The sequence below is a fragment of the Strix aluco genome, chromosome 5, assembly GCF_031877795.1.
Source record: "Strix aluco isolate bStrAlu1 chromosome 5, bStrAlu1.hap1, whole genome shotgun sequence".
Taxonomy (NCBI): Eukaryota; Metazoa; Chordata; class Aves; order Strigiformes; family Strigidae; genus Strix; species Strix aluco.
In genome coordinates this window covers 75,889,059-75,914,536 of record NC_133935.1, presented here as the reverse complement: position 1 = coordinate 75,914,536, position 25,478 = coordinate 75,889,059, and the positions used below count along the sequence as shown (strand labels likewise).

The 25,478-nt window shown below is 38.5% G+C and overlaps 1 protein-coding gene across 10 annotated transcripts in view; it reads left to right on the top strand.

The window, feature by feature from the left end:
* Positions 1-25,478, top strand: part of MAGI2 (membrane associated guanylate kinase, WW and PDZ domain containing 2) — a 763,796-nt gene that overhangs the window by 724,360 nt on the left and 13,958 nt on the right. For 7 of the 10 annotated variants that reach the window (XM_074827889.1, XM_074827888.1, XM_074827887.1 and 4 more), the window contains one exon: positions 15,700-15,838. In XM_074827889.1, the coding sequence (XP_074683990.1) occupies positions 15,700-15,838 (139 nt within the window). Of the gene's footprint in view, positions 1-15,699; positions 15,839-21,720; positions 21,832-25,478 lie in introns of all 10 variants that reach the window. The other 3 variants (XM_074827893.1, XM_074827891.1, XM_074827892.1) reach the window with 2 other exon arrangements.

Genomic DNA, 25,478 nt, shown 5'->3' with positions numbered 1-25,478 from the left:
TAAAAGAAAATAGATCCATTACTGAGGAAGGTAAGGACGAAAGGAATACAATATACCAATAATAGGAACAAAGAGGAATTGAACAAAAAAGCAATGATGAAACAACATGAAGAAAGTGACACCAAAATCAGGGCATCCTTATGACACTTTCAATTTGATCTTCAGGCTTTTATGAACTCCAGTGAAGCTTGGGAGCAGATGAGAGAACAGTCATAGAGCGCGCACTGGAAGTGATGGTCTTCCACTGGCCTTACCAGAACTGTCTGGATTTGAAAAGATTGATGGAAGGGGGAAAAAGGTTTAATGAAGTTTGTTATCACATCACCATTTCCAATCAGAAGTCCTGGTCTTCCTTTCCACTGGGAATGGCATGCTAGGCACTTTGTGTTCTTATTGGAAAGAAATCCACGGAGGAACACTCCATTTTAGGATTTCAAGACCTAAAATAGTTTTTAATTGCCCTTCATGACTCATGGAGCTTTCTACTTTGATTTTCTGTGGAATTGTTCTAGGAACCAGAAGGGTGGAAGACCAGTAAGTTGATGTCATACAGAGTTCATCAATCTCACCAGCATATTTCTTTTCTACTCAAGGACCACTTTCTGCCAGCCTATATAGACACTGCATTATGTCTTAAGGTTTGACAAATTATTACCTGAAAAACAATTTTAAAACTTTCATGGACTTATTACACTGTTCTTAGTCACAGCACTTTTACACGCACTGAGACTTTTATTCAGGCTCATAGACTCTGCTTCAGCAAAAAGCCCAAGCATACATTCTAGTTCAACTTGGATTCATCTGTCACAAGACATGGGAAGTAAATGTCCATCAAAGGACCCAGAAGTCTACAAGAAGAAGTGTTTCTTCACATGCATCCTCTGCCTGCGTGGTTGGTAAACTATTCTCCACTAGTGTTGGAGAGCCACAGCATAACCATGTAACTTCACATAAGACAAGCCAGATCATATATCACAATTAACTCTGACAGGATTTTACTGAAATTCATGGATAAGACATATGAAGATTCCTTGCAGAAGACCTCTGTAGGGTGTAACCTCATCACTACACTGGAATTAAATACAGATCCCTCTTAATTCTGACAGCTGAGCAGAGAGCAAGCTACAACAGTGAATTCTGAAAAGCCTACCACAGCAAAGTTTTACAGAACTTGAAACATGTGGCTCAAAATGCTTCCAGTAAACTAAGTGAATTTTCATAAAGAGCAAGATATCTTACAAATTAGGTGTAACGAAGAAAACTTTCATTAGATCTAAGGAAAAGACTACGAAAGAAAACACAGCTATCCAAAACCTTAAATGACAGACAGATTCACTGAGAGCTCCGAGTTCTAAAAATTTATCTCCACCCTCCTTTCTTCTTCAGGATGAGGGAGTATCAGAAATATAAGACTCTGTCCACACCATGGCAAAAAAGGACTGAATAGGACCATGTCTGTGGTCCGTAAAACAAGGATGTATTAAAAGAACCATAAGAAAAGTTTGGATAATTATTATTGCCTTTGATATCCCAAACAGGCAGAGGTCTGAACACATCAAGACTCCGTTTTTCAAGTAATCCTAACATCAGGGAAAAAATTTGAAACCAGTTGGTGATGACAATATTAAAAAATAAAAATGCAAGGCCTAGTCTCAGAGCAGAGCAAGAATAAGATGCACACGCTATCAGTGATAGTAGTATTGAGTTGAATCAGTCACCAGAGATGAGGGACGTAACATAGCCAATCCCCCCCAGCCTTTGAAGATAGTAGCAACAATTTTGCAGGTCTATTTAGATAAGGCTCATAACTCATATTTTATTCTTGTCTCATGCTGAGGACAATGATCAGCAGAGTTCTGCCTGCAGATCTCTATCCCTTCTTGTCTTAGAGATGGGGAACTCCTGACTGCTCTCAGGAGAATTGTTAAGGATGGTCATAGTGTTTGCTAGACATGTGAGATATGATCAACAGATCTCTTATTGCCTTGAATGATATCTCCTGCAGTCAGCATGTTTATTGAAACCAGTGTCAGACAAAGAGCCTGTGGCTGAGGGCTGTAAAGATACACAGTATCTTGCACAAATGGGTTTAGTGAATGTGAAATTAATGAAGAATGAGGGCGAAATGTGCCTTTTTATACACACTGTGCATCTGTGTCATTTTGTCACTTTGTGAGTTACATCCTTTTCTTCAGATCTTCCACAAAAGTCATACTTCTCATCTCTGACATTTCTAGTTTCATTGTCTTGTCAACTCATTTTTCTCAGTCCACATACACCAGTTAGCCCTACCTCTAGCTTCCTCATATCTCTTAGTACTATATTATTTTTCTCATTCTTTTGTAGATTTTTCTTATATATTTGCAGAACAGACATCTGAAATACAGGCACTGCAGAATTTTATATCTTTTGTGCTTTACAGTCCTCCTCTGACTCTTCAATCCTTTTTCCTGTTTGTTGCTTTTCCTGCGGTCTGTGCCCCTCTCTTTGTTTCAGTTGTACACAGTTGGAGATAAAAATAGGCACAAGGAACAGGAAGCTCCTACAGTGTCAGTTAAGAGCTTCTGTGTTGTTTCATAGGAATCTGTGTGGCCTTACTTGGTCTGTTCTAGCTTGCCAAGTGAGCAGCACAGTGAGACTCACAACAATAACAACCTATGCTGTGGACAGGTTCAAGGCATATTGCAAACTAGCACAATTTGTATATTTCATCCTTTCCCATGATAACAGAGTTCACACCAACCTTATTTGTGGTTGTTGAAGAAACTTCATCCACCTACACCAAGAATTATTCCTAGCAAAAAGGGAAAATTCAGTATTCAAGAAACAGGCAGACAAGAGGGAGTCTGTCTCTTATTTGGAAGGAAACAACTAAATTTTCTAATCATGGAAGGCATAAGCATTACATTTGAAACTGTTGTCAAAACCAATGTATGAGCATTCAACAGCATTCAAAAATGACATTTCCCTCTTTGCAAGTGTCCTAAATACAAGGTCAGGCAACTTCTGTTTTTTTCCTTCGGACAACATGACTTGTGCATTCATGTTTGCAGTAAGAGGGACAGTCTATGAAACTCATAACCTGTTATTGATGCCCTCTCTTGAGCCATAGGAGACATCATTTTAAGTCCCCTTTGAAAAGCCTAGTGGCCAGGCTTTTAAACAGTAGTGTTATGTAATAGTTGGCTATTGCTAACTACGTGTCCCAGAGAAATTAATCAGGATCAAGACTAACTCTTCAGGCTTCTCAAAGGAATAGGCAATATAGGCAGATATCTGTCTGGACTCTGTAAATGCTGTGTAGCAGTGGAGTTTAACAAGGGAATATAAACCTATCTCCATGGAGCAGGACGCTCCCAAATGTCTCAAATCAGGCACCCAGAAATCACTTGAGCTATTCTGGGTTTAGTGGATAGATAGGCAGAGCTGGGAAGTAGGCAAAGTTTAGAGCAGCTTTATTTAATTATGTCCCTATAGTATTGGGAAAGGCTTTTATACCACGCAAAGCAGAAGTCTTTCTCTTTTGTGTTCATCATGGGGTTTTTTTTCCATTTCAGCTTTCTTGATTGCTTGTTGTTGCACACATTTAGCTTGGTGTTCATCTAGTCACTTTATCACTGTATCCGTTTTTATCAGACCTTGATTTCTAGGTTTTTAAAAGATCAAAGTCATCCATTTCCACCAATTAAGGAATCATTCCCTGTGTGAGTCTTGAACGTAATACAGCTTCCACAGACACTTCTTTTAAGTCCGTATTATCATCTGTAAAGTATTCTCATTCTTTTTAAAATGTATTTTTAGTAGATGTTGTCTTGCATCTCAGAGAAGACAAAATCCAAGCAGAAATGCCTGGGCTGCCACATATACTGTTTTGTTCTGCTCTCCATGCATTACTGCTGTATTTCTTCAGCCCCTCCAGAACAGAGTCTTTTCAGGGTTATCTCAGCTTTTTGTAGTCCTATTGCCAAAGGAAAGGGGTAAATATGAAAAAGCACTGATTATCAACAGGACATTGTTTCCTGTGAGAGACCGCCCAATTAAAGCTCAAAATAATTTCTTACTGTACAGTAAATGGAAATCTTTAAGAGTATGTTGCCGTGCAGACCCCACAATTTGCACTCTCTCCTCACTGGTATAGAACTTCTCCTAGATTTCTTGTTAATGAAGAACAGAGCATCTGTTTGAGATACTCCATCATTGATTAGCCTCACATTAAAGGGTTATTTTCTACAGTCTGCAGTGGAATACACCTGAGGTTGCAGTCAGTAAGTATAGTAAAGCAAGAAGTAGCTCAGCTCAGCTTGACAGTGATTAGAGCAAAAAGTATTAAAAATAGGAGGCAAGCAGCTGTCACACAGTAGAGATAGTAGATGATAGATACAGACATTTCTTTATCCAATCAAGAAAGCTGCAACAAGGAAATGGGAAGAGGCAAGAATGGCTTGATCAGTCATGACCTTCTTCCAAACATTTAGGGCAATCTCTGTATCCAAAATTAAACCAAGGATTGACCAGTGTAATCCATAATTTTTGCCATAGCAAACTTTGGATCCTATTTTGGATCAGAAAGAAAGATGAAAACTTTCAGCTGAGATATACTGCTGAGTGACTCATGCGAATCTCTGGGTCTTAAAAGGCAGTGAAGTCCTATGTTCAGAATATTGGAGAAAAGTTGATATTGCTTTTGGAAAGCCTCTTGCAAGTTTACTTTAGTCACACAAACATAAAGGTGGAAGGAGCAGTGGTAGGTCCTAAGAGCCAAAAAAGTCTTCTCCAGGTGGTGTGCTGGGAGCAGTAAGGAGTCAGCTGCTGAGCTCTTGACACGAGTGATGGCTTGAGAAGGCTGTTGGAAACCCCGCTGAAAGGTTGCTAATATTTAGATAGTAGTATCAAAATATTGATGCTATGTCCACACATAAGGGACAGAAGTATACTCCAGGAACATAAAGAGCTCCACCAGCCTCTGTTTGACTAAAGTCTTGTGCACACATCTGAAAGACAAATGCCTATAGAGTGATTCATGGCAGCTAAGTAGCCAATCTTTTCTACATAAGTAGCACTTACTCTTAAAACCTGCGGCATACCTGGCTTGCTTTATGCAGTAATATAAATCTTACCTTCATAGTAAGCATTCAGTGAATGTCAACATTGTCATTACAATGGAGCACAAAGACAAAGATATTCTTAGTCCCATCCATTTATTCTGTGATTTGTGATCCATCTGAACAGTATGGGAAGATGTTAGCTATGCTTTCCCACCGAATTACATGTCCCTTTGGGGTAATCTCATTCACACACCAATTCCCTACTATATACATCACTGTCCAACCTCACTTGTAGTGAGACTAGGTGTGATTGATCTGAACTCCTTGAATTCAACTGGGATACTTGAGCATATGAGCTGTATGCCAGCCTGTGGCAAGAGGAGCTCAATGCCGGGTTAATGTAATTGCCAAAACTCAAGGAAGAATATGTTGACATGCAGACATAAAGCTGATCAACGTTCTTGTGTCTGCACAATAAAGAAATGCAAACTGAGGTCCTCAGGCATCCTGAATATATTTTGAAAGTATAAAAACTTAATAAATCAAGAGTGAATTAACTGTAGGTGAACTATTATTCAGCATTTCTCAAAAGAGCTGTATGTGTTTTCTAGGATGTTTGCAGAAAGGTAAGAAGAAAGAATATTCCTCTCACACATGTAATTAACATCATTCTTGCAAAAATGTACTCAGTCTGACACATTCAAAGCATCCTTGTAACTCTGTGCCTAACAGCAAAATCCTTCAATCCAGATGTGAAAAAGAATGAGTTAATAATCTTGCTAAAAATGGTTTAGTATGATATTTTAAGACTAAAATACTTAGTTGGCAGGCAGGCACTGTATTTAAATCTGTATTTTATGGAAGATTTATAAAGGTTTTCAGGTCTAAAAAGTTAATTAGCCCTAACTTAAAAAAAATAAGAATCAAGAATGTTAGAAAAAAATTAACACACTGCTCTGATAAATTAAACACTTTGTCCGGCAACAGAAATGACAGAGGCCGCCTCTCTTCTGTGTTTTCCCACATCATGACAACTAGAAACTGGGAGAGACCACCTATGAAGGTAAAAGGATAAAAATACTACCCATTCCTATGGCCCACCCAGCCCAGTATCCTCACTCCAACAAGTAGAGGATGCTTAGGAAAGGAATATAGGACAAGTATGAAGTGGTTCTTCACTGGGTATAAAAACAACCAGGCCCCTGGCAATCAGCAGTTTACAGATTCTTTTATGCTAGAATTTTCATATTTAGTATCTAGGATTATTTTTTAACCATTTATTTGAATTTGTTCATGCTTCTGACATTCCTGATATACTGTGTCAATGGATTCCAAAGATAAATGCTTGCATTGTTTGAAAAAAGCTCCTTGTTTTGTTTGTAGCTACAACATAATAATCTTATGATTGCTTCTTCTTTTTCTGTGTCGTTCCTTATTCTATTGATTTATATCATATCCACCCTTTTCCCACTGAACTTTACCAGTCTAGTTCATCTTGCCTCATAAGAGAGCTGTTCTTTACCCCTGATCAGCCTCACTGGCCTCCTCCAAACCATTTCTCAATCTATCACATTCATTTGGAGGTGGAAGCACCAAAACACTCTCCATTTTTCAAGACATTGGTGCTCCTAAATGACATAATGATGGCTTCTCCTTTATTCTCTTCTCTTTCCCTAATGGTTAATATTCTGTTTGCTTTTTGACTGAGCTGACATTTTCAGTGACCTAACTGCAAGGACTATGAGATCTGTCTCTTCAGGGGTAATGGTTAATTTAAAGTGATTGTGTATGTAATTTTCCACATGTACTTTACTTAGCGCATAGCACTTAGCAACACTGAATTTCACCTGCTGCTTTAACACACAGTATTGTGCTATTTTTTTACAGCTTTTAACTTTAAGTTTAAATTTGTCAATCCTGCATGGTATTGTGTTGCCTGCAAATCTTATCATCTCAGTCTTCAACCTCTTCACCATGCCATTTACAAATATGCTGAACAGAATAATCACTATGGTAAGGTCTTTTGATTGTGAAAACGTGACCACTTATTTAAAGCATTTTTTTCCTAGAATTTAATCTCTTACCTAGAAGACCCTGTTCTTTCTTATACCACAGCAGAGCGTTTACTGAAGGTTTTACTGTTTAAAGCTTTCTGAAAATGTCAGTATACTAACCAGATCACATTTATCTATATAGTCATTGAGAGCTCCAGTGACCTGCAATAGATTTTTGAGAAATGGCTTCCCTCTACAATAGCCACACTGACCCTTCCCCACTATATCATCATTATCCATGTGCCAACTAACCCTCACCATCCTTATTGCTTCCTTCCGTCTGCTCAATTGAACATGAGACTCACTTGGTTACTTTCCAAGACCTTAAAGAGTGGTGTCACACTTGCCACTTCCCATTCCTCAGCTATTCAGCAATTTACTGATTTAGGCACTAGATTACATCCTGTAGCTACTGGTTCAGCAGCTTCATATCCAAGTTCCTTTAGAGTTGAGGATGAAAGCCATCTACTTCTGGTGGTTTCTTAGTGTCCATTTCATCAGTTTATTATAAAATCTTTGCCACTTACCCTGCTGTTGGAGTCAGTTGCTCAGACTTACTCCCTGTGGCGAGGACCTTCTGCAGGAGTTTTGCTGCCCTCCTCTTTACCAAACAATGATGCAAAGAATTTATCTAACTACTTTCTGTGGTCTTTTCTATCTTGCACCCAAACTGTCTTTTGAGATCTTGGTTTTCTGACAGGCTCTGCACCTCTGGTATGTTTGAAAGTATATTCTTAGCTCTTACATTTTAGCATTTTTCCTCCTTAAAATCTTTTTCTGGTTTTATGTTTATCTTGTCACAGTTTATATTCTTTTCTGTTTTGCTGCTTGGATGCAATTTTGGATGAAGCAGTCTCCGTGCCCAGGCTTCTATGTAGGATCTATAAAATCAGCTTGTCAGATCTTGAATTTGCTTTAACTTTTGCCTAATGGGAACTGCATGAGACCATCAAGAATATACCAGAAAAAATTCTTCTTCCTTTTTAACAGTATCTACTGGTTCCCATCCATTACTGTAGTGGTGAAGTACATGCTATTAATATTACATAATGCTACACTGAGTCATCCTAGCTCTATTTTTAAAAAGTAATGGTATATCAATTAATTCCAGTAGGATAATGAATTTTCCTTTTATCTTTGACACATTTAATTCACATATACATGGATTATTTTGCAACAATGCTGCAGAAGGCATCAAGTCTACTGTAGTACCAGAACTCCACTTTGCTGTCTTGTTAGCTACTCACCACTGCAAACTCCATTTCTCTCTCCTGCACTTGCATTCTCTGCAGACACTAGGTCATGCACATTTTCCACTTTCCAAGCTCTCTTTCTGTAATAGCACTTCTAATGTTTCTCCCTCTCTCAGGAAAAGGTGAAAAAGTTAAAAGAAAAAAAAGCTGGAGCACCTGCTGAGGAGTGGTGTGAAAGCCATTTCTTGCTCTGCACCAGCTCAATCCATGTCCTATGGCCCCTCTCTTCCCTGCAACATGCCCTCCCCACAAGAGCAGCTCTCTTTGGGAACAAAGGGCCTGGCATTTCCAGGGGTAAGAAGCCACAGCTGCTTAAACAGCTGGTTGGCCACAGAAAAAAAGAGTTTGTAACTCTAAACCTCCATGGGTGGTTGCTTCAAAAGTGACATGGGACATATTAGTGTAATTCCTCCAAAGAGAAATGCTATGTCTGTTCTACTGGGACACCCAAGCTCACGTACCTAAAATGCAATGGAGGGAGTCCAAGACTAGAATCCCCCATTCCTTTGCTCAGGCTACACATTACACCAAAATAGATATTCTGAAGTTGCTATTTGGTCTCCAAGTACAGACAATCTCAGCCTTTTGGACTCATTAACAATAACAACAGCAACAAATAACATGCAAAAAATGTTTCAGTTATAAAAACAGAATGCCTATATTAAAAGGAATTAAGTGTAATTAGTCTCTTTCCTGAGGTTTAATTATAAAATGCATTAATAAAATGACAGATAGCAATGCCCTCTGCACAAATCATTTGAGGCTGCTTTTATCATTAGATTTCCTCATTTAACATAGAATGAAAATGTGCATACACAATTCATTTCATTTTGTGCAACCAGGAACTATACAGCTGCTTAGAGACTGTTCCTTACACAATGACAGAGGCAAACACGCACAAGGCTATCGTCAGTAGTTTAAAAGTACATTTGAGCAAGGAAAAACCTCATTACTGAATTAAAGCTATATGTATTTCCTTCTGATTTAACCTGCTTCTGAAATTCTGTTTGTATATATGGTTGGCTTTTTTTAACAAGACAGGTAATAATTACTATAAATTATGGCCAGAACAAAGACTTCGCAGATAAACTCACATGTACTAGAGGCACTTTATTCTAATGATTCAGAGAAGCTTTACAATTTTCTTTCTAATTAACCTATCAATAGTGATGTCACTTAAACATTCCTTAGGAATATTATCTTCTCATTATTGCCAGAAAACATGCTGCCCAATTTTATAGCTCAGTTGTTCTTACGCATGGATGGAGCATCTGAATTAACTTGAATTGAAACAGATTTTTTTAAGAGACATTTCCCATACACACAAACTACTTCCATAATTACATTTAAATCATTAATATTCAAATTTAAAAACATCAAGGGGGGAAGCATTCAGTGTTTACTTTGTACTTGCACATTGTAAGAATATAACAGAGGAGCATTCCCTTTATCAAATGCCATCAGGTCAGGAGGAGAACCAGTGGGTTTGGGTAGACATTTACTCCAAACAGCATAGAAATTCAGCCAGGGCCACATTCTGTAGGAAGAAAGAAACACAATGAGAAATCAATGTGTGTAATATTGCCCGATTCATAGCTGCAAAGAGCTCATTCCTCCAGAATAAATACAGCTCAGGCAGCAGCCGTGCAAGCTTCCCAGACTGGTTTGCCAATGCGTTTCAACCTTAAGCTGGTGGGAATGTCTGAAGGGTGCAGAGGTTGATCACTCCGGCTTTGTAGTCTTTGCTGAAGACTGCCAGAAAGGTTAAAAATCATAACTGATGCCAGTTCAGGCAGTGTCCTGCAATGCAGGGCCTGCCTGTTGGGAGCGGGAAGGGGCCCATCCGTCCGTTTTGCATGACTGGCCACCAAACAGCTGCCAGCCCTGCAAAGGGATGCATACACTGCAGCTCCACGCACGGATCCTGTGAAACAGCACCTTCAAATTAAAGTTTATTCCAAAGTGCTGAAGGCAGTCTGTGGCTTTGTGAGATTTCAAGGGCTGTGCTGTCAAACGTTTTCCCTGCTATTTGTGGGTTTAAAACTTGGTGATTAGGATGCATGTGTCCTCTCAGGCTGTCATGCAAAAAACTGTACCCCTGAATGGCATGGGAGCTGGAGGTATTATTTTATGGATGTCTAACTTTCCAGATCCAGGGAATTGTTTTTTCTGTTAATTTCTTGAATGAAATCCATAAAGTGTAAAATGACAGAGGACCTAAATGCCATGCAAAACAATAATGTCACTACATTGAAGTTTATCTCTTAAAATATTCTGGAGTTTCATCTGAAAAGCTTTATATCTCCGCAGAAGGCAGCTTGCTGAAATGGCTCTTTAAAATAATGGTCAGATATTCAATTGCATAACTCTCCATGAAAGGAGCTAATGCCACAGGGTCACACCCAATAAAAATTTTAGACACTCAAAGCTTGATGCTGCGACACCTGTGGCTGGTGTCCCGCTAGATGCAGAGAGAAGATTAAATGTGTCAGAATGATATCCAAGCAGTCTGCTTGGATAAAGTGTAAAAAAGAACAAGAAAAGCTAACATAAATATATTAAGAGAAATATGAAGAATGGGGGAAAAAAGGTCCATTTCTTGCTGAGAATGTGGAGAAGGCTGAAATATTAAGTGCTTTCTTTTATCAGTCTTCATTGAGATGTTCAGAAGGATCATAAACTTACATCAACTTCAACAAAGACAAATTAGTATAAATCAGAATAAGGAGAAAACTGCTTAAAGCATACTTAGATTCAAGTCAGCTGAACATGCTGATGTTCATGTATGCTCAATGACTAAGAGAAAGTAATTTCTAGACTATTAGCAGTTAAGTCCAAGAATTCATGGAGGACAAGAAAGTTAGTAGCAAACTAGAGAAAGGAAAACATATTCCCTATTTTTAAAGTCAAATAATAGAGAAAAGTTCCTTTAACTTTCATTCTCAGAAATAATCTGTGACAAATTACCAAAAAGTTGAGAAAATCCGCCAACATGTAAATTGTGGAAGGCAAATCTTGTCATACCAGTCTAATTTTCATTTCTTATTTCTGATTTTCATTTTCATTTGTGAAAAATGGGGAAGGAGAATGTATGAGGCATCTTATTTTCACCTTTCCACAACACCTTGTATGAAATTCGTAGAAAAAGGATGGTGAAATGAAGTCTAGGTGGAATCACTGTAATGTGGTTACTGAAAATAATCCCTCCCAAAGGCTGCTCTGAATGGTTTGCTCCTGAATAGCTATTACAAGTGTGAAATTACAAGTGTGGTTCTGAGGGGTCTAGAATGAAACAATCTTGATTCAATAATTGCATTAATAACTGGAGACCTATTGATAAATAATAAAATAAAATTTATAGATGCCAAGATGTCACTATTCATAGAGGGTTTAAAAGGACTTTGAGGAACAGACTTAGATTTCAAAATGAAAATTTCATACTAAAGCAGTCAAGCTGATAAAATTCACTGAGGTGCACTGTGCTCGGTTTAGGGCAGAGAAATCAGATGTACAGTGTAAAATGGATAACTGCCTAGACAATACTGCTGGGGATAATCTCAGAATCCAAGCTAACCATGAGTCACAAATACGATGTGTTACAAAAAGGCAAAGGTCTCATTCTGGGCACATTATTAATAAGTGTTTCTCCCTCATGGGAAGAATGTTATCATTTTGATCTGTTCTGCCTACCCCCCACCTTAGTAATATCTGCAGTTTGGAGAATATGGACAGACTTGGAAGGATCCAGAAGAGAAGTATAGAGAAATGTTCTGTGTGGTATAAAACTGCAGGAATCATCTTTTGATCCTGAAAAGAGAGCAATGAGGATCCCATATAACAGGCACTGGATCCTTTTTGGACCTGTTTCTATACTTACCTTTACCTCTGGCCTCACCTTGGTGCATCTTCAATATGTGGGTATATCTAAGGTCCTCTTAAACAATCACTGGATTTAAAAAAGACAGAAATAGCCTCACAAAAAGCTATTCCATAATAGAAAAGATGAGAGAGCAAACACATCTGAATGCCTGGACAGAGAGAAAGGTTTCCTCCCATATCAGACATAAGAGAATCTACATCGATGAGGAGGGGAGGTTATATATTTTTAACTGCAGAAAAAATAAGGGTAGGAATTTGTACCTTATTAGACACATGGGGAACCACTCCTCAGTCAAGATTTTCTCTTCTGTATGAATTCCCCAGGTGTGAGTGTAAAGTCTAATTGAAGCTTTTCTCAGGGTAAGAGTGTTGGCAACATTTCTTTTCCTTGTTGTTTTTCTTATCTAATCAGAGCTGGGCTTGTGCTGCAAAGGCAGTATAATTCAGTTCTACATCAGTCAGCCACAAGACACAAATGCATGGAACACAATTAACCCACTGCTCCTGCAACTGTTCGTTTTACCTCTGATCTCACAATTTCTGATGTAAATTTCAGAGTACCTAATTTTTGCAGACTTGTTTCTCTCCCCTCCTTCAGTCACACAACCAAGATGCTGATCTTTTTTAAGCTTTCTCAGGTTATTTGCACATAAGATTTTATAATAAAGGGAACTATCAAATCAGCTACATGCTGCCTACAGAGAGAAAAATATTTTAATCCACTGAAATACAGAAAAGGTTACATTAATACAAGATAGTTCCTGCATATTGACCAATGAGAACAGAAGAAAGACAAACAGCAAGGGAAAAATGTGACATTAACTTAACCTTTTTACATATTAAACTGTATTAAAATCTCTTTCTGTCTTTCTGCTCCAGAGTGCAGAGGATTTCATTTGAAGGACTGTACGTGCTCTGCACAGCTTTCATCAGTACTCCTTTTAAAGGCTATTTATCAAGGAGTGTTAAAAACACCTCCTTCATTTGATCTCATCTGGCACTTCTTCTCTCAAAACATGCTAACAAGATCATTTTAAATACCTTCTGCAAAATGTGGTCTATCCAGGCAACATGACCAAAGAAAAGCTGTCTTTAAGTCTTTGAAAAAATCTGAGTTTACTTTTATAGGATTTCTACCAGGGTTTAATTGTCTCATGACATTTAGAAACAGTTTTTCCCAAACTGGTTGAATTTTGTCTGTATTTGGCCTGGCTGATGTCCTATTGGGGGTGGGGGGGTGGGGGGGGTGTGTGGAGTGGTGGTGCTACAAATCCATCTTTTGTCTGTATTACAGAAGTGGTAAGACATATTTTTCTGTTGCGTGGAAAACAATGAGTGGCTGCACTCTGAGTGTTTGCAGCAACCACATCCTACCAATGGCTCCAAAAGTCAGGGTGATACAAACAGCCCTGCATGGCCAAGCCTGGGGGACAACTCTCCACAATCCAGAGAGCACTTGCGCTGTGCGTCACTGTGGCCTGGAGGTCATCAGAAATGTCCAAAAAAGTGTACTGCGTGGTGCAACCAAATGCATTCTTCCTAACAGAGAAAATCCACCAAGGAAGAAATTTGCACTGCAAAAATAAGGCCTTTTTGCACAAAATAATCCTGACTTTTTTCCCCACTGCTCAGTCTGCAGCATTTACAAAGTGTGATAGCAAGGCTGAGAGGTTTTACTCAGATCAATGGCTTTTTAGTTAAGTAAAGTACTGGCATAGATTGCGTACAGGATCCTGGAAGAGTTCTTAAAATAGATTGCAACTCCTAGTGACAAAGTATGAATTCCTATTGAAAAACACTTTTAGTAGCATTCTTTCTGTCTCTGAACAAAAGTAGGGACTAGATAACTTCTTGACATCCCTTTCAGTTTTCCTTGATGCTAAGTGTTTTGTTGACATTTCATATTATGCACATTTATTTGGTAAATACTATATTTCAAACTCAGGAAGGAAGGAAAGCCTCTGAAGGATTACACTTTTAGTTGACAGAAATACAATAGTAACAAAGAAAACATACACAACAGAAAACCAAGGCCAGCAAGGACAGGCTTGTAAGAGGAAAATGAAGTGCTCGTCATCTTGAAATCTGTATATTCTCCTTAAAACCCTCTCTAGGATGCATGCAGCGTTTCTGTTTTAGTGCAGTGGATATGCAGGGTGAGGAAGCTGTAGATGCAGACCAAGGCAGGTGTGATCTTGCCGAGCAGATGTGCTCCCCTAGCACTGATAAACGAATTTGCTGAACCCATTCAAATGAGACCCTCATGCACCCCTCTTGGCTGCCCATCACCTGGACCCACACCTCTACCAGTGCCAGGAGATCAGCCCTCCTTGTGGACTTTGTCTGGGTCACCCCTCCAATGGGGCTGGGAGGCTTCTGCAACACAGCTGCAAAACACGAACTCCAAAGGCTGTGGTGCTGCTAATATGAGGTTCACGCTTTGCCTCACCATGTTGCCCATTTAACTCTCTCACAAAATAAGTGAGCCGCTGTGGTATTGCAGCACCAAACAAGCTGTAGAGCTGTTGCTTCCTACACGTGCTGTCTGCTGTTCTGACCAGGCACAGCAGAAAGCAACCGCTCCGCTATTCATGGAGAAGGTTTCCAGCATCGAAAGGCAGCTCTTCTCATGGAGAGAAGAGCAAAAACAAAAACATCCCAGTGGGAGGCAAAGCCGGGAGAGAGATTGGGGAGGATACGAGACACAGACATCAGTGCCCCATTTTACACCTCTAGAAATAGAGGCAGAAAACTAGTAATGAAGCTAACTCTGACTAGAAATCCAGCCAGGAGATGAGTGGCAGAAGTCTGTAATCAGAACCTTGGAGTCAGCTGCTGTAAGTAGACAGCTCAGCCAGGGGCTGTGCTTACTCTGAGCAAATCCTTCTGTGGATAAATAGTTCAAAGCATGCTCTTGTAAGAACTCCAGCAAATCTGCGTGTCCTGTGCCATAGTGCTAACCTTTCTTTGTTTAATAGCTTGCTTCATAACAACTCTTTATTTGGTGTGAAATTTTACTACCAAGATTTGGATATTCAAATGATGGATCTTTGTATTTGTGCTTTGAACCTCTCTTTTCTCTATCAAAACAGCAAGCTAAATGCAGCAAAGGTCTTCTTGGGCCCACACAACACTGCAAGTTAAGGTGTAGCACAGATAACGTTTCCAGTGATTCCAATATATCAAGCAATTCAAAAAAAACCTCTTACGTGTAGAAGACATGAGGCAAGTTACAAATGCATTACACTGATTTTGGCAGAAGACGAGCAGCATTTGATATACCACATTCAGAATCCACTTTGGAGATTGTTTAATCTGCCAGTAATATCCCTCAGACAGACACGAACAAATTTACCTTGATGTGTCTGTCTGTCATTCAGGTAACCTGTGATCCATTGAATATGTCTCTTTCTGAAACGCTCATTTTACTGCAGTTCTGTCTGACTCAATATTCTTCTTGCCTGACAGGTAGGAGATCAAATAATTGAAATCAATGGAGAAAGCACAAGGGACATGACACATGCCAGAGCAATAGAGCTAATCAAGTCTGGTGGCAGGAGAGTGCGACTGTTGTTGAAACGTGGAACAGGCCAGGTCCCAGAATATGGTGGGTTTTCATCTTTTCATTTTTCTGTGTGCATGAACCTATATAAATTAATTATATTGCTTTTGAGTTAGTAGCAATTTCAGATATTTATATATAATAATATCCTGAGGCACATTAAGTATAGACTTAAGTGCTTACCTGAGTAGAAGTGGAGTTATTCACACGTTTAAGTATTTCCCTGTCTCAAGACCATATATGTGTGTACATCACTGTTGTCTGCTGCCCTCCCGACACAGGCAATGGCTTATAAGATCTGCATTGAAGGAAGCACCTTGAACCTGTTAGGGGACATCTCTGAGTGTGCTGGGAGTTGCTGATTTGTCAATAAACTGTCCTTTTCTTCCTCTATTGGTACTTCTCTGCACATTTTGAATCACAGCAGATGATCTTGTTGCCATGCAGTTGAGTGGCTCAGGCTTAAACTCAGAGCATTAACAAGAATGTATTTCTTTCTTTGACAACCTCACCCATTATATTACCTCTGACAATAGACACGGATGATCAAGTAGAAGCCAACTCTGAATGAAAAAGAAGACTTTGCTCATTGTGGTGAGAAAGCAGGATCCATTCTTCTCATGTTTTGTTTCAGAGGGACTTCTGGGACTTTTTTCAGTATTTCAAAAAGTGTGAGTCATTTAAACAATATAGAAACCTTATTGCACTACTGAAATGACAAGAAGTAAAAATAAATTATCCAAAGGTAATTTCAAAGACGAAAAGCTCTTTTTTAAAATTGAAATCATGGCTTACTCTAAAGTATGGTGTGACAATGTCCTATATTTACATAAGTTCTATGATATGCACAGCTGGGCCTGAAATCTCACAGGAAAAGGGGTTTTTTTGATGAAAATTCCTTGACTTCTTTATGCTAGGAGGTCCAGAACTCTGTTAAACTTTTCTAATGTTACTTCTGAAGTTCCAGCATCATTTCTGATTAGAATCAGAAACTGCAGTAGCATATGAAAATTCAAAGTAATACTGAAGCTTAACTGTAGGTCAGTCTTTGTTACCAACATAAATTCATTACCTCTATTGGAGACATTAAAGTCAGCTCCATTGAAAGTCAGCACTCTCCTGGCTGTCAGTATACATGGTAATTTCACCATTTTCTTCTCTAAACTAGAGCTAATTCTGTGGCTGAGGCAATACTTGGGATAGTGTATATGGCATTTTTTCCAGCTTTGAAGAGCTTCTGAATAAGGGCAGCAAGGACAGGCCATAGCCCACTCATCTGGTGATAAAGTTAGTGAGTTATACTTTTGGTGAGTAGGAACAAATTCAGACTGGCTTTCAGGGATTATAACAAATCAGTACTAAGACATTTAATATAATTTTTAACCAGTATATAATCCTTCCAGAGAGACCTTCAACAGAGATTCAGATCACCTCCAAATCTGTTTTGTAGGGAGTGGTGCATCAATTTTAATGAAAGAACAAACAAATGTCCAGGACTGATATAGTGGTAGAAATCCTTCTCAAATAGCAGAAACATATACCAGCAGTTCTCTAGTTCCTCAGAAAACAATTTAATCTAAGGGGAGTCACAGAAGGGTGCCATGAGCAAAGAATCGATTGCAGTTCAGACCCATTCCAAATGTGACTTTCTTAAGATCCCAGTTCTGGATGGCACTTAAACCAAGGTTTATAGGAGATCCAAAATAAATGTCATTATTTTTATAATCTTATAAATCTTTACCTTATTCCAGAATCATAAGAAAATGTAAATAGTTGGAAAAAAGGTTCAGTGTAAATAGCATGGTTTTGGGAAAACAAATCTCCTGACAGGTGTAAATGTGCATGAGCCTTCCCTTCCCCAGAAGAACATGAGTAGAAAATACAGATAAACCACTACAGGCACCATTTATAGTGCTAACAGAAAAAAGCAAGACAATTTCACAGGACTGTTTAAAGCCATGCTTCCCATTCAGGAAGGCATTTGGAATGCTTAGCAGTAGTTGTGTAAAAATGCAGATTACTTCAAAATAAAAGTTGCTACAAAGTGCTGTTTAATCAGATCATTTTCCTAGCTGCATCCCCAGCTTACAGCTCCATATGGGAGAACTAAGTAGCTGTGCTTGAAAGCCGTGTTGGCCTACTGCACTGAAAAAGCAGTAAAAGTGTTCAGGAGTTACTTTGTAATGTACACACAACCTATAGAAAGCATCACAGCAAAGGACAAAGTCCACATGTCAGCAGTTCTTAATATGTGCATTACACGGACAGAGAAATGTTAATGCTGTATCCAGTCTGCAGGCAGAATGGAAGCAAATTGAGAGGATGCCTGTTGAAATTAACTGAGATATTAAAGTCTTCCCTAGGTCATTTCCCAAAGCAATAAGAAATACTCTAAGAACAAACGGAAAGTACACATAAAAACCAACAGCAACCTGCTTAGGAAGTTAAAAACAGAAATTAACAAACAGAAACTACTGAAACTGGAGGTCATGTCTTGAGAAGTCCGGATCTCAAGGGTAAGTCATCGTGCTGCAAAGAATGTCTGTCAGAGTATTAATGACTGAGATCCCCAGAAAGGATGTCCTTTCCAAATAATGGAAAATTTAATGCAGAGAAGATTGTGACATTAAGCTCGAGGACAAAGTGGTCCTGAGGACAGCAGATAAACTAGTCAATATTTAGTAGTTCCCTCTTCTTCCCACCAGAATTGCATGGCTGAGATGTAACAAGACTAATTGGGAGAATTTTTTACTGAAATAATCAGCCTTTTTTTTTTTTTTAAGCGCATACATGTCAGAAATATTTCCTATTTGCATTAGAGTCCTGCTATAGAGACCATCAGTGGGAATAAGACTTAGTTAAGTATAAAAATGCAAGGCTGGAGGACTGAGCTGATAGCTGGATTGCAACGGTGGTGTGCAGCAGAAGATTAGGGAGAAATATAAAAGCAGAACAAGTGTACTAGGGTCCTCTCCTGGATATTCTCACTCAGTCTCTGACAAGTGAAATGGACAGGGACCTCTCAAGTCACTTGTACTAATGCTGTGTTTAAAGACCTTTCCAACAGCAGTGGCATTCAGCCTCACAGCATTAAAAAGAAGGAAGTTTACCTAGAACAACCTCAACCAACCAGCCAAAACCAATCACATTATCGTCTCTTAGCCTTCAACTTTTTGATTTTCCTTATGCAATATAATCAATGCTTTTTAAATTCCAGAGCCGTGTTTCTGTTAGTACAAAATATGTCGGTATATATTTAAGTGCAAGAAAAATCAGTGTTTGAATGATGATGTGATTGACATCAGTAAAAGTAGTGTTAGGAAAAATCATCAATGGTAAGAAAGTGATTTGTGAAAGAAAAGAATGTGCATTGAAAAGAAGAAAGCAGTCAGTGAAGAAACAAAGAACAAGCTCCTGGGAGGATGTAAATCTCCTGAATGAGTTATGTCAGTTTATGCTGCCTGGAAATATGTCCCTACAAGTACATCTCAGAAAATTCTGGCTGAGCTGAAGCACTATTCAAACCTAGGGGAAGAAACAAAGTGTGCTGCAAATGCATCATTTACCTCAACTCCAGCTGTTGATATTGCTTGAAGACAAATTCCAAAGATCCCAGAACACTTCAGAGGGAGAAATCCCCTTGTAGAGTGCACAGTAGCATCCAAATATATGGGAAGGAGCATGGATATGATTAATGCCCCAAAACAATAGTTGATTTCACAGCAGGGTGCAACAAAAGAAGCTTAGAAAACAGATGTTTTATCACCCGGCATCTGAGAACATGTTTGCTGAGGATAAGGATAGCCAGAGGAACTGTGCTTCCACTGAAGGTGAATTATCACAGCTCATCCAAACCTAAAGAACACCAGCATCATCTTTCATAAGAAATAGTCTGCCAGCCATGTTCTCCAAAAAAACAAGTCATAGTAAGAAATCATATTACTGTGCAAGAAAGACTAGAAATACTGCTGGGAATCGTCATCCCAAAATGTACTTATTGCCTGGGGAGTCTGACTGGAGGGAGTGTAAGGTTTCATATATGTCACAGGACACAAAACTCAGTCATCATTGTAGCACTGAGCACTTCTCAGAATGGCATTAAATACAACTTGAATAAAATGATAGACCAAGATTTTTTGTGGAATGGCTGCCTAATTTCCTGTGTATGAATCTACCTAAGAGGTTATGGACTTCAGTATGAGCTACTGGCTGTGCAGCACTTCTAAAAATCTGTCTGCTCACACTGCAGGAGCCTAATTACAGGTGATCATATATTTCAGGCCTTAGCCATAGCCATATAAACACCACAAGAAAGAAGGACACGTACATTGAGCAGCCAAACAGCGGCATCCCTAAAGGCAAAACATGGGAAAACTGTTCACAAAATCCAAAAATAGTAACATTAAAGATAAGTAAAACTAACAAATCACAGCCTCTCCATCCAGAAATGAGTTCTGCAGGAGGCAAGTTAATTCTAATGATGGATCAGCCCCAGGAAGCTACAGTTTTCTCTGAGAAAAACCAGTTTTCTCTAAATATCTATGGAAGAAGGTCCCTAGGAAAGCCAGGGATGTTTCATTCTCAATCCCAGCAGTCCTGGCAGCTTGCTTCATCTGCCTTACAGCTCCTAGCCTTTCCCAGCTGGAGCTTTCATTACTCAAAGCTACATTAAAATATATAAGTTCCTAGAAGTATCTGAAAGCAATGAATCTTATAACCAAATAATTGCAAACAGGGCATAAAGGTGGAGGAGGCTGAGGCACGGTTAACACTCGTAGGTGGACTCCATCCCTCCAGCAAGGCACAACCTCCTGCCCCAGATGCTTTCAGTCTGGCACTGCAGAGGGAGCAGAAACACTGAATTTCACCTGTGAAGAACATCTAGAAGAAAGCTAATTCATTTCCCTTCCTGCTTTCACAGCAGGACTTCAAAATCATACTTTCTATCAAGTTTGGTAGTTTTTCACTTAGTTATAAGTTGCTTATGAGCTCCTAAAGAAAGTTGTAAGTTTTAGAGACTCCATCCCCTTCACACTGAGATTTTGGAAAACTTTTCCATTGCTCTGTCTTGGAAATCTGGATCTGGCCCTGGGCATGCTAGGTCACTGTGTGATGCTAACACACACAGAACCACGAGAACCAGAGTCACTGAGATTTGGTGAACAAGGAATCTGTGTCGGGGGGCTGGTTGGTGCTTTGTGGATTTACACAATGGTGGTTCTTTCCTTCTCTCCCCCCACCTTGTTTGACTTCATTAAAAGACATGTCCTGGGGTTGCACTGTGCATTTTTGGAATCTCTGTTGCTTCACATAATGCTAAATTATGTACAAAACTCACCCTATGCGTTCATGACATTCAGGTGATTTTACAGAACTAGAGTTTAGATTTGGTTTTGGCTATTTAAGGGAGGAAGAGTTCTGTATGCAAAAAGTAAAGTCTCAGTATACACAAAATCATGACTGGTTAACAGATAAAAGCTACAAGTTATTTAGCAGTAATTTTTGAAGAGCCTTGAAGAAACTCTCAGTTCATTTTTCAGCACTATCCCACCAACAAAATCAAAAAATGTCAGAGTTGATACCAATACAAGGACTTTTCACACCAATAAATTGGCACAGTTCTGAAACGCATTAAACCCTTTGCTTTTGATTTGTTATGACTCCTTCAGAAAGCACCTCAAGATGTACTCCACATCCATAGTCCAGGTGAATCTACGTCCTGAATATATATGCACAGTAGTTTCAGTCATCCACTAATATTTAGACTTACAGCATGCTTATTTGTCTTAGCTTTACAGAAATACTTCTTTCCTGTTACGTATAAGCTTTTTAGTCAGTTCTTCTAAACTTACTAAGAATTCTCTGCTCTAACAATAATAAAATATCTGTATGTCACTGGTTCTGTTAATTCTAATGATTGGTCCTAGGCTGTTCCTCCCCTTCCTTTAGGAATGGTACCTTCCAGTCTCTCCATGTGCATGAAAAGTGACAAGCATGGGTCCCCATATTTCTACTTATTGGGCCACCCTAAAGACACGGTTTGTAAACTCTGCATGTATATTATCTTTCTCTAATACACTTCTGTTTCTCACAACTGTTAATAGAATCTTTTCCAACGTTTTCTTACACTCTAGCTCACTTAATAGCTTCTACAGTGTTTGACTTCTCTTTCATAACTAATTATCTTAGATATCAAAGCAGTTATGCATTTTACAAATAATCCTAGATAACAAATATCCTAGGTAACTGGTTTTTCATGTTACACTGCTGCTAGTGCAAGAAACACAGCCATAGGTCTGTTACATATACACTTCTTCTCATGACAAAAATTTATCCTTTGAATATGACTTTTCAGATAGAAAATCTTAAATTTTTGAGAACTAAAGCTGTAATTTTCCCCTTCCTTATGGTACTTGGCTTGCAAGAATATTAGTAATGTGAAGGTGGAAGTTAGATGCTGATCTCAAACAATATTTATATGCAGCCTCTTGAAGAAATAACTAATGTAAAATTGAAGACTTTTTGGAACATGCTGTAAGGCAATACTCGTTTTTTAAACCCGGTGGCTATGCTGAATTTACACATAGCACTTTTCCACTTGATTTCAAGCTATTTTCTTCATAAATCAGATCCAACTGCACAGATTGTTCAGATACATAAAATTTGTAATACAGAGTCATGGCCCAGAAATGATACCTGGAAAGCAAATGAAAACAAAAACTTATTTTTCCTATTTTTTGTATTGCCTGCTGTCATCACAGAAAACGCAGAAGTGTTCAGATGCATTCAGTGTGTCTGCTGTTGACTTTGTACAATGTAGTATATTTGCTAAAATTATAAGGCCAGTCTCACACTATTGAAGTAGACAGAATGGAAATAGAAAAGGAGTTATACCCAAATGTGTACTCCTAGCCTTTGAGCTTTAAGCAGGTCCTCCAGTGTGACACCCACAGAATTCATGTCCCCAGCACTCAGGCACTAAGCTGTGCTTAAGTTATCAGTCTTGTGCATGCAAATCCAGGTAATCTAACTGATGGCTTGCATGTGTTTCCAGTTACATCTTCCTTCCAATTTGTATCTATAAATAAGAATTTTTTTAACACATACTTTGCTAGTGTTGAGCTGGACACATCTAGAGGCCATCTGAAAATTGTACCCATGTGGTTCAAGTGTGTATGACACCATTGGAGACCTCCTAGGAACAAAAAAGTTCCTGTATAGTGTAGAAATCTGAATTGCACCATTCCTTGAAGTCATTCTCATCTTGTTTCTGCTTTGTTCTTCACTAAAAGTAGTTCAGAGAGATTATGAGGTTAAAAATCCAGGCTGACGTTAGGGCCATTTTGCAAGTCTCAGTTGTCAAGCATAGCAAGTTCAGTGAACTCCAGTTCCACCACAAGTGTTATATATTTATAACCACAACTTTCTATTCATTATCTTTATTTTTCCTCCTATAGCATAATGGACACAGGAAATAAGTCTTTTTTTCCTGAAATAAGTAGAAACATAAATCCTCTATGAATACAGCTAAAGTTAGTTTCGCACAGTCACTCAGCTGTGAATGGTTCTGATTATTTGGCAGGAAGTGTTAGGACAGAATATTTTTCCCAGTAAAATATATCCAGAATATCAAAAGCAATTTAGTTTGGGTCCACACCAAAACCAAAATATTTGACTGATAAAAAAGTAATATCAGGTCAAATGAAAATATGTCTGTTATAAAATGTTTCCATTTCAGGTGTTTTTAATGAAAAAGTTTTGAGGGGAAGGATTTTCCTAAAAGGACAGTTTTGCAATGGGCCTTTTCCCAACCAAAACTGTAGTTGTGCTACCATTCATTAGAACACTGATCAGGGATGTAAGTCAAATTTCCTGATGTAGAACAGATATATTGACCATTCTAGCATGCCTTAGGAGAGGCCCCTACCATAACATCATAGTGCAGTCTGCTATGCCTCTACATTTCTCCCTCAGGAATTGTTCCATTTTGTATAAATAATCACTTATAGAAGATGATCAGCAGGCTTACTTGAAGTTAGATATAGCACAGGAGAGATGCAGGTGCTAGAAGGTAGTTTAGAAAGTACACCCGGATCAAGTGGTATGTGCCTGTGCTTCCTAACACCATGGGCTTGGTAGCCCTTACTAGTGAACACTGCATTTGTATTTGCAAAAATAGATGAAAAAATGGGAGCTTATACTGTGTTTTTATTGACTGAATACAGTTAAATCCTTCCGAAATCTCCAGTCAGCTGCAAAATGTATTTTTCTAGTTCTTTAACTCTGTTAGTATATCTGAAGCTTTTATGTTTCTCTAATAAATGGCTAAAGCATCTTGGCCTATACATTTAAGCCAGCTACTCCTACCTGTTCAGAGTACTGATCAGACAATCCTATTCATCCTATTTTTAATGCTCATTTTATAAATCTCTAGAGCTGAGGTTGGATGTTATTTGAAACTTGAAGTACCCCATATATCATTCATCTGATGTGAGTGCAAAAATCAATAGTCATTTTGGAAAAGTGCCCTTTCCTCTGTGACTACCTTGGTAGAACTGCAAACAGTCATTCATATTCCCGCTGCATTTCCAATACCACCTTCTTATTTCTAGCAATACCAACTTAATTTCAGGAACCTGTGGTGTGTAAAAAAATTAAAAAAGGGCTAACTAAATGAATCAAAATACTGGTTAATAAAATTGGTCTAAACCATCAGGCAATTTGAATATGGGCTCCCAAAGGTCGTAGCTGTTTTATTGCTATGGGTAAAAACTATTCAAGGACAAAATTGAATATTAAAATTTGCTCTACAAACATGTCTTTAGTATTTAATAAATATGAGCAGCTGGCAGGAAAGTAGAACATCCTTCTGTTAAATAACAGTATATGTGTATGTATATGTGGGTGTGTATAGTTATTTCTGTCTTACAGCAAATTTCTATTTTATAAGACATGTAGACCTTTTACATAGGTATCCCTTGATATAGAAAACACTATTTTGAAAGGAATAGGGACACATGGGATGACATTTTCAGTCTTGTGGCAATGTTTTTGAGCTTCCAGGGAAGCACTACCTTTTCCTTACTTTCTAAATGCAAAAATACTGAGTCTTTTCCATAGTCCTAAACATTGTTTTGGCAATTACACTCCCAGTGGCTTTGGCCAGTCCAGCTGAATTCTCTAACCCATGATTCCCCCATCTGTATAATGGAGATGGTAATATTTACTTACCTATCTCATGGGAGTGTTACAGGGATTAATTATTTAATGCTTGAAAAACACTTTAAAGATTAAAATTCCTAGTCGACTACTCAGTATTATTATTAAAGCAGAACCTCACTAATCCACATGCGTTATAATCCACACCAAAATTGGCAGTGGCCCCCCACATCTGAGCAAAGATTCAATAATAAGGCTGTTGAGCAAGTTCTCTTATTACTAAGGTTTAATTATTATAATATAATATTCTGGAGTAGATTTACTAATATCGTGTAAAGTGTAGATAATTACAGCTAAACTACAGTGAATAAAACAGTTGAACAAACATTATCCCTCTCTTTGTTCACATAAACTGGAAAGCAGACTTACCAGCCAAAGAAGGGAAAAGTCCCACCCACAAATCTTTTTCTAACTTTTTTTTGTGGCTTCCTGTGTTTCCATCCAGTTGACAATATTAGAAGATAAG